Genomic DNA, 13,854 nt, shown 5'->3' with positions numbered 1-13,854 from the left:
AAATGATGAACACATTCATTTTCTGGTTGATTAGAATGATACGAAATCATTTATGCTGCAGGCTACAAGAAAAGGGCTACGGGAGTGTGTGTCTTCAGAGACTGTCCTTCTTTCGGGGCAATCTCAGCCAAGCGAACACTGCGAAGTGAGGAGGAACGCAGTAGGCGTTTTAGTCGGCCGAAAAGTGGCCCTTTTACTGGGGGGGGGGGGGGGAAAGAGGACGGTGTGCTGCTGCTTCTTGAACTGCTCATCTCAGCGCCGTTCGTTGCATTATTCTTGCAACTTTTCCGAGTGTATCTATACAGATGAGTATGTCATCAGGCCTGTCATCTCCCGTAAACTTGGTATCAATATGGTCTCTAGGAAGACTTTTATTCTTATTATGCTGCATTCCAATACACCATGATTCGTCAAACTCACGGTGACATCTGTATTATAACCAGCGCGTCGTCCAGCCCTCCGCTCACGTGATCCCTGCACCTCAATGGGTGTTCTTTTGTTTGTGCTGGAAGCCTACTTGGGTTTTGTCTCCGAGCTCCTCCTTTGGCAGGTCTCTCGGTCAAACTAATATGGTGCATGCGTTGGGAAGGCGAAAGCCCTCCCTACTCACACACACACCACAACCCGTCTCCCAGCTTTGACATCCATGGAAGCCTTGTGGACTTTCTGTCCCCCTCCCATTTGTTCGTAAACAAATAGCCAGGTCTCTCCTCCTCATGTGCATGCATGGAGATTGTTTTATGGAGGAGGAGGTCATGCCTTTGGCGCTGCTTCCTTACCCTTTTTGCTTGCTTTGGAATAGGATAATTTCTGAACCTATATTTTATTTTTTGTTCAACGTAGAGTACGATTGATGCTTTTTTTTCTTTCTAATGGCGATTTGGGAATCTTTCACGATCCTCATTCGAAGAAGGATAGATTGAAGCGACAACCGAAAGCTAAGATGATGTAGCTCATGAGTCACACAGTCCATGCAGCAGTAGCTTGGAGCGGTAAAGATATGGCTGAGCAACGCCTAGGATGGAAGCACAGGTTGATTCACGGTTTATGTTGTAGATGTAGATTGTAGCTGATGATGCATCGTTTTTATCCACGTTTCTTTGATTTCTTTTTATTGCGATTGGTTTGGTAGATTCACGAGTTGCAAACAGACATTTCTCGCGCTGCCAACATCCAATTCCTCGAATCACCGACATCAGGTAATAATTAACACGAGCGCGTTAGTAGGTGTTGGTAATTAATGTGGCCAACGCGGTTGGGTTGGGATTGAAGAGACAAATACAAAATGTATTTAATGCGGGAGCGGATGAGAGAGTTTGGGGGGCAGCAATTGAAATCCTCCGATCGTAATGGTAATTCGTCGGCGAATGTTGGAGACGACATTTGATGGTATTGTAGCACGGCAAGCGTATATGCACATGGAGAGACGAAGGCAGGCGTTTTACGTGTTGACAGAGAGAAAGAAGGAGATAATTAAGAGAGCAAGCATTGCGTGGACAAGCCAGAAAAAGAAGAGGATGGATGAGAAGTTACAATGAGCACTGTCCTCTCTCGGTCGCCACACCACATGCCCAGCAGAGGAGCCTTCTCTTTTTGCTCGCAAAGGTGGTGGAGGAAGATTCCACGAGCAGTGAGCTTCTTCTGTTCACCCCACTCCTTTCTACAGCCACAACAAATGATGGACCTATCCTTTGGTGCCATCAAATCGGAGGGAGCTTTAAGGTGGACTTAGGGTGTCCTCGACACCGACGGAGGAGGAGGAGGAGGGAGACGGTACGTTGTTTTCGAGCTGTGCTCCCCATGGACCCAACCTAATCCCTCCATGGTCCATCTCCATCAGTCATGCGGCTATCCGTGTCATCTCTCATCCAACAGGGGAATCCAACAGCAACGCATGATAGGGACGCGACGTATCAATCCACCTCTCCGATGACCTACGACGGAGAGAGACTAGAACGAACTAAATCTTTCTCTTATCTCATGTCATCATTAATTCGTGTTTGGTCCATATTTACCCGAATCAAGGACAAGGAAACCTGATGCCCTGTTTGGTCCGTGGACGACATGAGAGACCCCGGAATGGTGAGCCCAGGATGACAAGCTCCTTACCCTAACTCGGGACCTTCTCGTTACTGCTTGGAGTCACCAAAACTAATAAGCTCTGTGGGACAGGAGACAAGAACAGATGCGCTGAGTTGCCGTAGACGACCACATCGGTGGCCTCGGGAAGTGCAAGCCTCGGCAGAAGCTCCATAAACAAATCCCTCGGTTTTGTTAGGGCTGTTCACCGTTCACGCCCCTGCCTACTTGCTTGCTTTCCGAATTGTGGGGGAGATGAGCTGAGGAAACGCAACGTTTTGCAAGTGTTCGATGAGTGCACGCACACATACCAAGCAATCCAAACCGCAGCGGTGCTTCGTTTTGCTTGTGTTGTGCAGCAGCCACTTCAATACCGACAGTGCCGGTTCCAAGGTGGTGGCATCGTTGGCATCAACATCGTTGTCCGTCTCTGTCTTGTTCGAGTGCAATCAAATTTGATATCCTACCTCAAGATCTGTAGTTACAATGGACAAGGTACGATATTTATAGCTGGACTGCATGGGGGATAGATACAGCACTTGCAATGTGGTGTCGGGTCCATCTTCTTGGTGAGTGTGACCCCCTCATATCTAGTGGAACAAACATCCAAGTCGTCGTTAACCAGATCATCGATATCCTCCTTCGTTGCATGCGAGCCCAACCATCGTCCGACGTCAGTTTAATCAGTGCTATAAACCCAAGATGGTTGTCTCGCTCTTTTTAGTTCCAGCAATGTCTTCCCCTAAATCATTTTGGTGGAAGCAACCTTCTACTGCGCCAATTGCACTTGCTTTTGGCATCGATGCATTTCCAATGGTTGAATTATAATCTACGGATTGTTGAAAGCATCCCCAGTAAGACTGCCATGTTTTTGGCATATTTCAGAAATGATCAGAATGGAATCATACACACACAAACAGCTGCATCTGTTTCTTCTGCTTACTGTCTCATTCCTGGAGCTAATCAGATAGCAGAAACATTCTCAAAAATGAAGTGTGGGTAATCAGCATGCTCTTTAAAATGGTGCAATGCTAGAGATGATCCAGTCAGAGTGCCTCAGTGTCAATCAATATTCTCTTTGCATCAAACAAGCACATGATTCATATTTTAATACCTGGATTCAGCCCACGCCATGGATCCAAATAGGCATTTCTTACTCCATCGTTATCATGGATGGTGGCTATTGATTACCACTAGCTCTGTAGAGTCGGTCATCAACCTCCGCGCTCTCCCTTGACGCTGGGAACCCAAGAAACAAAAACATATCGGAATTATTCGATCAGAACCAAGAAATATGTCATCATGTGTCTTGGCCATGGTAGGAAGAAAACAAAAGAGAAGTCTTGCCTTTGGATATTATATTTACACATTCCTAGGAAGACATGAAGATGCTACCGCCCTTCATGCCTAGAGAAGACACAGAGAATAACATGCCATATCCTATGTGTATATATCTTATCCTCTTCCGTGGCAAGCCGTCTCTCTCGTTCTCGAACCAAGCGCATATGCGTGCCTTGGCTCACATGCGAATGGTGGAGGCGTTGATTAGTTCAATGATACGGCAATAAACAATACAATATGCGGTAGAAAAAGCATCGTCACACGTTCTTAGAGTTGGGTTTCGTGACATAAACAATCTATTTGGGAGTTGATTTACCGATCTACATGTATTTTATATGTAAAGGTAGTATGATATGTTATTAACTATTGATGTGCACAAGCACCTTTTTGCAGGATTAAAAGGATCACATGATTTTAAAATGAGTTATAGATCTAGATCTCTTAGGAGTAAACTATTGGAAATGAAATTGTAGAGTTGCTTGTTCGCCAATTGTTGCTTGCGAGAAAAGATGGTCACAGTCGAAAGAGATGTGGGAAGGCTCATAGGCGAGCCTCGGGCCGAATAGATCGATCCTTTTTGCCGTCGGCCCATAAATAGATGATCGGTGTTGGGCTGGCGCCCAAGCAGTTTGGACGTCGCCGCAAATTCCCCCGTTAATGTGCGTCACGTCATCTTCTCGGGACCTGATTTGTGGCCTGAGCCGGGTGGCGGAGGAGCGGCGCTATTTGCTGTCGCCCACCGGATTGCATGAAATGACGCCCCTCTCGCACTCGGGTTGAAGCTCGTTGCATATGTGCGACGTGTAGTCTCGAGGGGGAGGGTTGCCTCGAAGCGTTCTTCTGGTTCTCACCGTGCCTCTTGGACGATGCTCCTCTCCTCATCCTGCTTGGGAATGGAAGGACGAAGACCTTGGAAACATCGAACACCAATGACCTCCGGAAACAGCAGTGTTCTACCTCCCTCTGGCAGGAACAGCGTTACGTGTCCCGAACGATGGGTGAGGTTACCTATCGAATCGGTCACACAGGTCACATCAGGACTGTGATAGAGGCAGTCTCCGGGAGGAATCCCTCACGAGCATTCAAGTTTCCTGCGAGGGCGAAGATATTGGATTGGTCATTCTTAAAGACCGAAGACCTTCTTCGTCCATAATTTCATGTTGGCTTCATAAGTCTTAGATTCTCCACCGCCTTGCAAAACCCCAAACACCAGCAAAGCATTTCAATTGTCCTCCCAAAAGAGCATCTTCCCTGTTGGACCAGATAAATGGGGCTCGTTTGGTGTCTCGGTTCCATCAAATCGTGCCAGGGGCATCTTTACTAGCTGCCGCTGCTGCTGCTGCAGCCGCTGCTGCTGGTGGTTCCAGCTTCACTGAACTACGTCTCAGCGTTCTCTTGCATAAATACATGCATACATCCATGGAAGATCTTCCAACCCTCTGCAACGCCACCAGGCACCAAGTACTTCTCGCACACAGATGAAGTAGGATCAGTGTTAAGCTGGGATCATCCAAAGGATTCCTGTCGTACGGCATCGAGATAGGGATTCGATCCTAGCCATCGATGCTTGGTTGTGCGAATCTTGAGAGGGGAGGGTGGGGGGTGGTGGGGGTCCTCATCATGCGCGGTCAAAGGCTCCTCGCTCGCTTCTGGTGTAATGAGCTTTTCCAGTCCCTTGATGCGTTTCTGTTCAGAATGATCAGGTGAGGCACCCTGATCATGTGATGTCGCGACTGACATAATAATACGTTTCAGATGCAGAGCAACATAGATTCCCATCCACCCTTTCCATGATTGCAGCTCCTCCGTGCATCCAATGAGATGGTAACCAGCAAGAGCTCAGCTAAGCCCACGCCACCCACAGTGAACTCAATCCCAACTTAGATTCATGAGTGTCCTACTTAGCACTAACATTCCCTGAATCACACTGCTTCAATGCTTAAAGAAAAGCGAAAGGAAAGAGGCAAAACGAGCTCCTTTTCAGCCTTAGCAGCCAGCATTGACCTTTAAAGACAACTTTAGCATTGGAGGCTCTGGCCTCCGTCCCCGCCTTCTTTAATCACATGCCAACAGATGGGAATGTTGCAACATGCCCTTCATCATCCATTTGGTTCGCTTTCACAAGGACCCTACCATGGAGTGAGTCGTCCTCTCGCTGTGTTTGTAGACTTGTAGGCGTGGTTATTCGTGCGATTTGTCCTAATGCTCCTTCCCTCCCCCCTGAGGGGGGGAGGCTTGGCTTTATCGTGCTTAGCTGTTCTTTCTCCTTCAATTCCAGCCACTTTCCATGATGGTTGTGTCATCAATGCGGTCTGATGCAGGTCCCCACTGTCTCCTCTTTTCCATCATATATCTGCAAGTGGAAGCAGGAGTGCAAACAAGGGAACAAGGACTCGAGGATAATGAACTGACCATAGACGATCCTGGTCACAAGACGAGAGAGATGGAAGAAGCTTAGGACGGCTTTGAGGGCTGGATGTTGACCCCTCATTCATCCAGAGAAAGATAGAGAGGGATGGAGAGGAGGTTAAAGGTAAAGAAAAGCGCGTGAAAACTTGGGGCATGGCAGGCCTGGTACGGGCCAGGGAAGTAAGAGGCTTTAATGAGATCTTTAATCGGGAGTTGGAGCCTCAGAGGAAAGTGGAATTCTCCTTGTGAGATTGCAGCGAACCCTCTCTCTCTCTCTCTCTCTCTCTCTCTCGCATCAGCTGACGCTACTCTATAGCGCACAGCTCTTGTCGCTCTCACGCTGCCAAATAGGGAACCTTGCTCCTTTGCCTTTAGGCTATCTGCGCTTTTGTAGGGGATCTTACTTGGATTTTGTTTGGGTTTTGTGCTTCCCACGTGAAAGACGATCCCCACCCGCCCTTAATTGCATTATTATTGTGCAGCAGCTGAAGCCTACGTGATTTCAGCTTTGCCTCTCCTTCGTCTACCTTTTGTTTCCCGTCTACTTACTTTTGGATAACCAGGACTTTAATCAAACAGTTGACTGCCCCTATCTCGTCGCTCGAGTTTCCATATACAAACATTCTGGATTCATGGCACTTCTTTCTGAAACCCTGCTCGAAACTTGTTTTAAGGATTAACATCTTGTGCGAGAGCTTAATATTTGGGGATGGATGGATGGATGGATGGGGTCATTGGTTCCTCCTCAGTCTGAGACACCTTCCGATCAAGTACCACAAGGTGCAACATGACTTGTCAAATCATTTGTTTGTACTGCCGTCCTCCGTGTCATGTGCACCCAACGAGAAATGCTTTCTTGTCTCGACTCGAGTCATTGTGACTTAAGTCGCTCCGCGAGCGAAGCTGTGCCGTATACCCCAAACCTATCCAGCAGTAGATTAATTCCGCTGAAACCCTTCATGGTGGGGGCGGATGGGCTCGTCTTTTATCACCCCACCCACCCACCCGATGATGCCTAGAACTCTCCTCGTTTCCTTTTCTCCCAAGCTGCATGCCTACCCACTCGTCTTTATCGTTGTTCTCTTTGCTAACTCAAATGTCGCAAATGAGTGTGTTCTCGTCGACCTCAGAGACTCTCCTGATAGTTATCATTCTATTTCAGAATGAAAAATCAAAAAGAGAAAGGATGACGAGGGTCAATTTTGTTGCAGAGAGAAAGCTAAAGACTGCTTTAGCATCAGAGGCTTGCGCATGCACAGGAACAGTAGTGTCAAAAGTGAACGTACACCGAAATGCTTTGGCAAAGTGAGGTCATCTTGGAACCATATATGTCATGTTGAAAAAGGATGTCATCTCGGTTGCAGAAATCCAAGAATTCATCGACGGAATGTTAAGAGAGAAAACATGGAACAATTTGGTGCTGCGCGATACTGATTATCGAATAGGTCAATTCGACTATTTTCCTATCTGATTAGCTGGTCGTGTACGTCTTTTCAAGCACTGGAACAATGATATATCAATATCCGCATGTCAAGCAGGTAAATATTATATTGATCTGTACTTCATATTTCAAGCAAGATTTTATGATCGATACAGGAACTACCGGTCATCGTTTTCACAGATATACCTCATCGTTGCTTCCTCTTACAATCTCGTCGGCGCGTCAAATTATGTTTCTTATCTACCCTTGGCACATAGAAACAAGGTGCCTTTTTACCATCCTTCAGCACGCTTTTTGATCTTATACTTGCGTAGAGTGCTAAGTTGGTGTTATCATTTGACGTCGGTGGTGGCCTTCGAATGAATTAACTCGTCTGGCTTGGTTCGATTTCGATCCGAGTCGAGAATTCTGATCACGCAAAAGATGTGACTCTTTATCTTTTGTATGATCGATATCGGTTTCATGCAATGCATAGAACTACTTGGTATTCTATTTTCATGTCTTCACAATGACCTGAAGGGCAATGGAAGTGGTATTTTATTTATTGACGGGGCTCCATTATCGAGGATGAACAGAATTATAGTAGTTATAAGTGGCAGCATCTAAAGGGACCCATCGGAGGATGCACTTCCCAGAGTTGCACCCCGATAAGTCCCTTTAGATACTGCTACAGGCCACAGAGCTGTATCCATCCTTGTGTTCGAGCTCTACATCTCTCAGTCGCCCATGTTGGGGGCATCCATCAAGCTGCAACTTGTCTATTTTTCTTGTAATTTGCTTCTATCTATTTTGTCTTTAACAATCAGGTAAAGAATAATGGAGTAAAGGCAAAATGAGTTGGAAGGGGGAGAAGACACAACTTGCTCTTTATTCATTATTGTTCTTCACGTTTATCTTCTAGATAAAGGAGGGTTAGCGGGGAACAGTGTGTGACGAGGCGATTACTCCGAGAGAGAGAGAGAGGCATCATTCTCACCATAAAGTGCTTTTGTGGTACGTAGTCGGTGGATACACCCATCATTGGAGTAATCAGAATGGAGATGGGTATAAGGATACGTTGCTGTTGATCTTTGTACCTTGAAACCCCTCTCTCTCTCTCTCATCTTCCCTTCGACCTCACTTCATTCCCTTTAAACCTTTTTGGTACCAAATCATTCCCACATGAGAATCTGCCCCCTGGGAAGGCCATCCACCAATGCGTGCATCACAGAAAAGCCTCGGTAGAAATTCTGTGGAGATCGTTCAACCTCGACGATTTTACCACCATAGAATGGTCCAGGATATTACCACAGATAAAATAAGCAGATTGCATGTTAATCCCAGTAAAAATTGTTGTCAGCAAAGATTTAATTAGCCTGAATGTAAATTCTTACCAGCAAGGCATCAGTTTTTAAGATCTAATAAGACACTTTAACTTGTATTTTAAGACTAATAATAACAACATAAGAAGCTTTGATGGTCTTTCTTCAATTGCATGCTTAAATCCCTCGCTTCAACTGTTTGACTTGAAAAAAATGATTAGCTTGGAGTCTGAAACTGCTCAGATTCTTCTGTGGCTAATATGATAATCCTCTGTTTACTTGCATGAATTCGGGCCTTCTCCTCATAATTCCTGGAATATAATAGGCTTACCTAATTGGAAGCATAGATTGACATGCTCTCCTGAAGCAGTTGTCGTCTATATGTGGTCCATAAAAGGGCATAAGGAGGTTCATATGGACATGTAAAGTTATGGCAAAACCATCTTCTCATCCCCTATTCACAAAGGACACCTATTTTCTCCCAGTTTTCTTTCCCTAATATCAGTATCATCTCTTACTTACACTCTCCGTGAATGTGTCGTCCTCTTTTCGGTCGCTTAATATTTATGTGGACAAATATATTTAATCAGGGATACTTGGATTTCACTGTGTCATAGTACGTGAAGTACTGTAGTGAAGTGACAAGTTGGACAGTCGTCCTTCCTGCAGCTGTATCTCATGGCCATTAGACTGTAAAGGCAGCAGCCTTGCTTAGCCATCTGACCACCATCTAGCTCGAAAGCTAGCATAAGATATAGAGAGAGAGAGAGAGAGAGAGAGAGAAGGGGCTTCTTCCCATTGACGATCTTTGCATTGATCTTGTGCTTTTTGGAAGAGTTCTCCTTGCGAGTGATTAGTGCAAAGTCTTCTTAATTTCTGGTAAGGGTTCTCAGTAGATTGCCTGGGAACTCAACACAGGGAGATGGGAAAGGAAAGAAAAAGCCACAACCATGTCCCTTCTCGGAACACATCACCACTGGGTGGCGTAGGTCTGATGTTGTGAAGCATCTGCCTGTGGGAGCTCATTCCTTTTTGCTTGGTTTAAATGATCTTGTTTGTTCTCCTCTTGTGCTGGGCGATTGGTTTGTGTCCTCCATGAGGGTTCTGAGCAGCTAGGAAATCCAACCGTCTAGCCATGCTCTCTTGCGATTGAGCTTCGTTCGGAATCCCTTGCGGTGGTAGGAGAAAATGAAACCCATGAGCGGCAGCAACAACAACAGCAACAACTGGTTGGGTTTCTCTCTCTTCACACACATGAATATGGAGGTGCCTGCGGAGCCACATCATCACCAAGACCATGCCAGCCATCATCGCCAAACACAACCCGCTGCCGCCGCCGCTTCGTCTGCAGTACCATGCAGCATCTTCCTTTCGCCGCAGGTAAACAACTCCAGGATATGCTACGGGATGGAAGGTCCGAACGGAGGACTTTACTCTCAGCTATCTGTCATGCCACTGAAGTCTGATGGGTCTCTGTGCATCATGGAAGCTCTCAGCAGATCCCAGCAGCAAGGTTTGCCCAACGCTCTTCGCATATATATAGTTTCTTCAAGAAAACATTCCAAAAACGCTTGTCATGGTTCTTATTCGTATCTCAATGCGATGAAGCATTGGTGCCATCTCCATCACCAAAGCTGGAGGACTTTCTTGGCGGCGGACCACACATGGGGATCCATCACCAGTTTGGGAACAATGGCAGGGCAGCAATGGCGTTAAGCTTAGACAACACACACTACAGCAAAGAATCCGAGACCGAGGGCAACAGAAACCACTCTCTGGACCATCTCCGCAGACAACAGATTCAAGCGCAACAGCAACAGCAATTCTACTTCCAGCCATTGCAAGAAGGAATGTGCTCCGGGCTGACGAGCCATGAAATGTATGAGGCCACGATGGGGGAAGGATCAACGGCATACGAAGGGATTCCCAGCCTGAAAAGTTGGGTGGACAGGCACTACAATGGTTGCGGAAACGCGTTGTGCGAGGAAGGAGGCCTCGGAACCGGCCCTGTCGGTGCAATGGGTTATGGGGAGCTGCAGTCTCTGAGCTTGTCCATGAGCCCTGGATCTCAGTCCAGCTGCATCACAGCTCCACTGCACATCGCCACTGCCGCTCCAACTGAGTGCATGGATTTAGATGCGCCAAAAAAGAGAGGGAACGGCAAAGGGGGCCAGAAGCAACCGGTTCACAGGAAATCCATCGACACATTTGGGCAGAGAACATCTCAGTATAGAGGTGTTACAAGGTCAGTAGGCCTATAGTCGTGAAAACCTTCCGCCACCGTCCTCCTTACTATTTTTTGTTTGATTTTTCTGATATGTTTCTGCAAACTTTACATGCTTGTTGACATGAATCAAGTAAGTGTGTTCCTCATGATCATCTTTTTCTAGCAAAAGTTTATGATGATTCCTTTACATGTGATTCATGCATCAGGCATCGGTGGACTGGTAGATACGAAGCACATCTTTGGGACAACACTTGCAAGCAAGAAGGTCAGACAAGGAAAGGAAAGCAAGGTGAGCTGAGTCAATAAAATCAGCTTATTTCTCTTAATGCTGAAGATTCAACTAAGCTAAACTAACTACAAAACGATGAATTCTTGTTGGTCATGTTCTTGGTCTGGGAGAATGCCATAACCATTATGCTTTCCTGCAGTTTATCTTGGTACGCTTTCCTTGAACTCATATTCTCTGTTTCTATTCCCTCCTTTCTACTTCGAACTTGTACATGATTTAGCTCAAGTTTATCATCTCGCACCTCAAACTCTCAGGGGGGTATGACATGGAGGAGAAAGCTGCTCGAGCGTATGACTTGGCTGCATTAAAGTATTGGGGGCCATCAACACATATCAACTTCCCGGTATGATTCATGAGTTCAAATCTTCTTGAGACTTGCAATACTGTGACATTGAGTACTGGCAATGGATTGGTTTTCGTGTAGTTGGAGAGCTACCAAGAAGAGCTCGAAGAAATGAAGAACATGACCAGGCAAGAGTACGTTGCCCACTTGAGAAGGTGCGAATCTCCTTTCTTCCATTTCATACTCCGATTCCGAGTGGTGTTTGTCAAGGGCTTCATTTCTTTGCATCAATCGGACTACAGGAACAGCACTGGGTTCTCACGAGGGGCTTCCATGTACCGAGGAGTCACAAGGTTACTTCAGCTCTTAGAGATCAAGCATCAACCCTTGCTATCTTTGTAACTAACATTTCTCTTCAGGCACCACCAACACGGAAGGTGGCAAGCTCGAATTGGTAGGGTTGCCGGGAACAAAGATCTGTACCTCGGAACCTTCAGTAAGTTTGCTGCCAAGTTTACAGTTTGAAGTAAAAGCCTATAGCTTTCACATAAATACTTGGTTTTGTTTATGCTGGCCTCCTGTCATGCTCTGCCTTATAAGAGTTGCCAAAGCTTCTGTGAGCTGTTGTACAAGTTCAAACTTAAAAGAGTAGATCACGTAATTGCAGGCCTCTGTTGTACAAGAAAGTTATTAGCATATCAAGAAGCCTTGAGGAATGCTGTTAATAAGACTTTGTTTGATTGATTTAGTCTACAGAGAAAAAGTAAGAACCATATATAGTTTGGCCTTCGAAGATTTGTTTAGCTATGTACATGGATTAATAAGATCCCTGTTCTCACATAAGCATGCAGCCCTGGTTCTCAGCAGTGAGATGGAACTTTCAGGTACACAAGAAGAAGCTGCCGAAGCCTATGACATCGCTGCAATCAAATTTCGTGGGGTAAATGCAGTCACCAACTTTGACATAACCAGATACGACGTCGACAAGATAATGGCTAGCAGCACACTGTTATCGGGAGAGCTGGCGAGGAGAACCAAGGTTAATGACGCAGGAAAAGAACCAACCCCAGAACAAAGTGGCTGCAAAGATCTTGTGGAAGAAAACAGTAGCAGTGGTTCGGGTTGGAAGATGGACTTCCATTCGGCTCAGCAAGCTCCGCCTTCATCAGAATCGCATGATCCCAAGTCCCTGGGAGGCGGTGGCGACTACAGGAGCCCCATGGAGTTCTCACCTGTTCTTCATGGTCTGGTTGTGGAAAGCTTGAGTCCAGCGCAAGGGCTGCGTGATTTGGAGAAGATCGGAAACTGCCACGCAGCAAACCCAGCATCAACGATGGCCACCGTGGGCTGCTCCCCGGAAGAGGGTCATCATGATGGGACTGGTTTCTCATTGATGTATGGCAAGGCATCACCAAAGTTCACTGGTTCTACCACCATAAGTTCTTGGGTTCCACCTGCTCAGCTCAGGCCAACGATATCCATGTCTCAGATGCCAGTTTTTGCTGCATGGGGTGATGCTTAATCTTACTGTTGCGATGGCAGAGCATTGGAAGCTGATGAAGGAGAACCTCGATAGAGAGAGAAACAGAGAGACGTGGCAGATGCAGAAAACGAAGAGACTGGTAGTGGGTGACGAGATGGTTAGAGCAGGCTTTTAACATGTCAGTAGGTTAGGTCTTTCTCTTTCTAACTCTGGGGCCATTTTGGAGGAGAACACTGCCAAACACAGTGGGGCTTCAGGGTTAGAGAGAATGATGTCATTGTATGAAATGATGTTTAGTTAGTCAACAAGAAAGAAAAGTTGGATTTCTTACGGCGGTGCAGTGCCAACTTTTTGACCACCATCGCTGACCCTCTCTCCTCACTGCTCCCTGTGCTAAAACCTTTATCTGTGTGTTCTGCTTTCGATATATTGATCGTCCCACATTGATGATCGTGAGAACTCGGTGAACTATTATCGAGGAAAACCAACGTAATTCATACAGATATGTTCTCTTTTACCACTTTCCCGGGCATATTTCTTTACCATCATAATTCATACACATATATACTTGATTGTTCATTTCAGCAAGACTTCCAGCAGCTTGCAATTTTGTTATCGAATGTCTAATAGGTTGCTTGCTGCCTGAAGTGACAGAAAGAAGATAAGACGGTCGAAAGTTCTCCTGCTCAGGTGAGTAATAACCTGCCAAGAAGAAACCAAACTCCTCTCATGTCATCCGGAAACATAATAATAGTGATAGCAACAGAAAAGGCCTCTCCTAGTCCTTGGAGCTCTCTCTATCTTCCTTCCAAGGACCAGATGGGTCATCTCGACCAGCTGTGGGACGACACCTTTTGTCGCTGGGCATCCGTCCCCCGGAAAGGTCCGCAAGTGCAACTCCTCCTCCTCCTCCTCCTCGCTGCTGCTTCTGCCGCCGCCGCCACTGGCAGCGTTGTTCAGGTCACCCGCAGCATCACCATCCTGCCTACCGCGTCATCCTC

The 13,854-nt window shown here is 46.4% G+C and overlaps 1 protein-coding gene across 1 annotated transcript; it reads left to right on the top strand.

The window, feature by feature from the left end:
* The first annotated feature begins 9,391 nt into the window (after positions 1-9,391).
* LOC135588337 (AP2-like ethylene-responsive transcription factor ANT) lies at positions 9,392-13,183 on the top strand. Its single transcript, XM_065080414.1, has 9 exons — positions 9,392-10,084; positions 10,180-10,816; positions 11,005-11,087; positions 11,227-11,235; positions 11,342-11,430; positions 11,512-11,585; positions 11,673-11,723; positions 11,790-11,866; positions 12,255-13,183. The coding sequence occupies exons 1-9, from the start codon at positions 9,760-9,762 to the stop codon at positions 12,890-12,892; spliced, it is 1,983 nt and encodes a 660-aa protein (XP_064936486.1). The 5' UTR covers positions 9,392-9,759; the 3' UTR covers positions 12,893-13,183.
* Positions 13,184-13,854: the final 671 nt, after the last annotated feature.

The sequence above is a fragment of the Musa acuminata genome, chromosome BXJ1-8 (genome assembly GCF_036884655.1).
Source record: "Musa acuminata AAA Group cultivar baxijiao chromosome BXJ1-8, Cavendish_Baxijiao_AAA, whole genome shotgun sequence".
NCBI lineage: Eukaryota > Viridiplantae > Streptophyta > Magnoliopsida > Zingiberales > Musaceae > Musa > Musa acuminata.
Note: the sequence above shows the minus strand (reverse complement) of the source record. Positions and strands in the feature narration are given on the sequence as shown.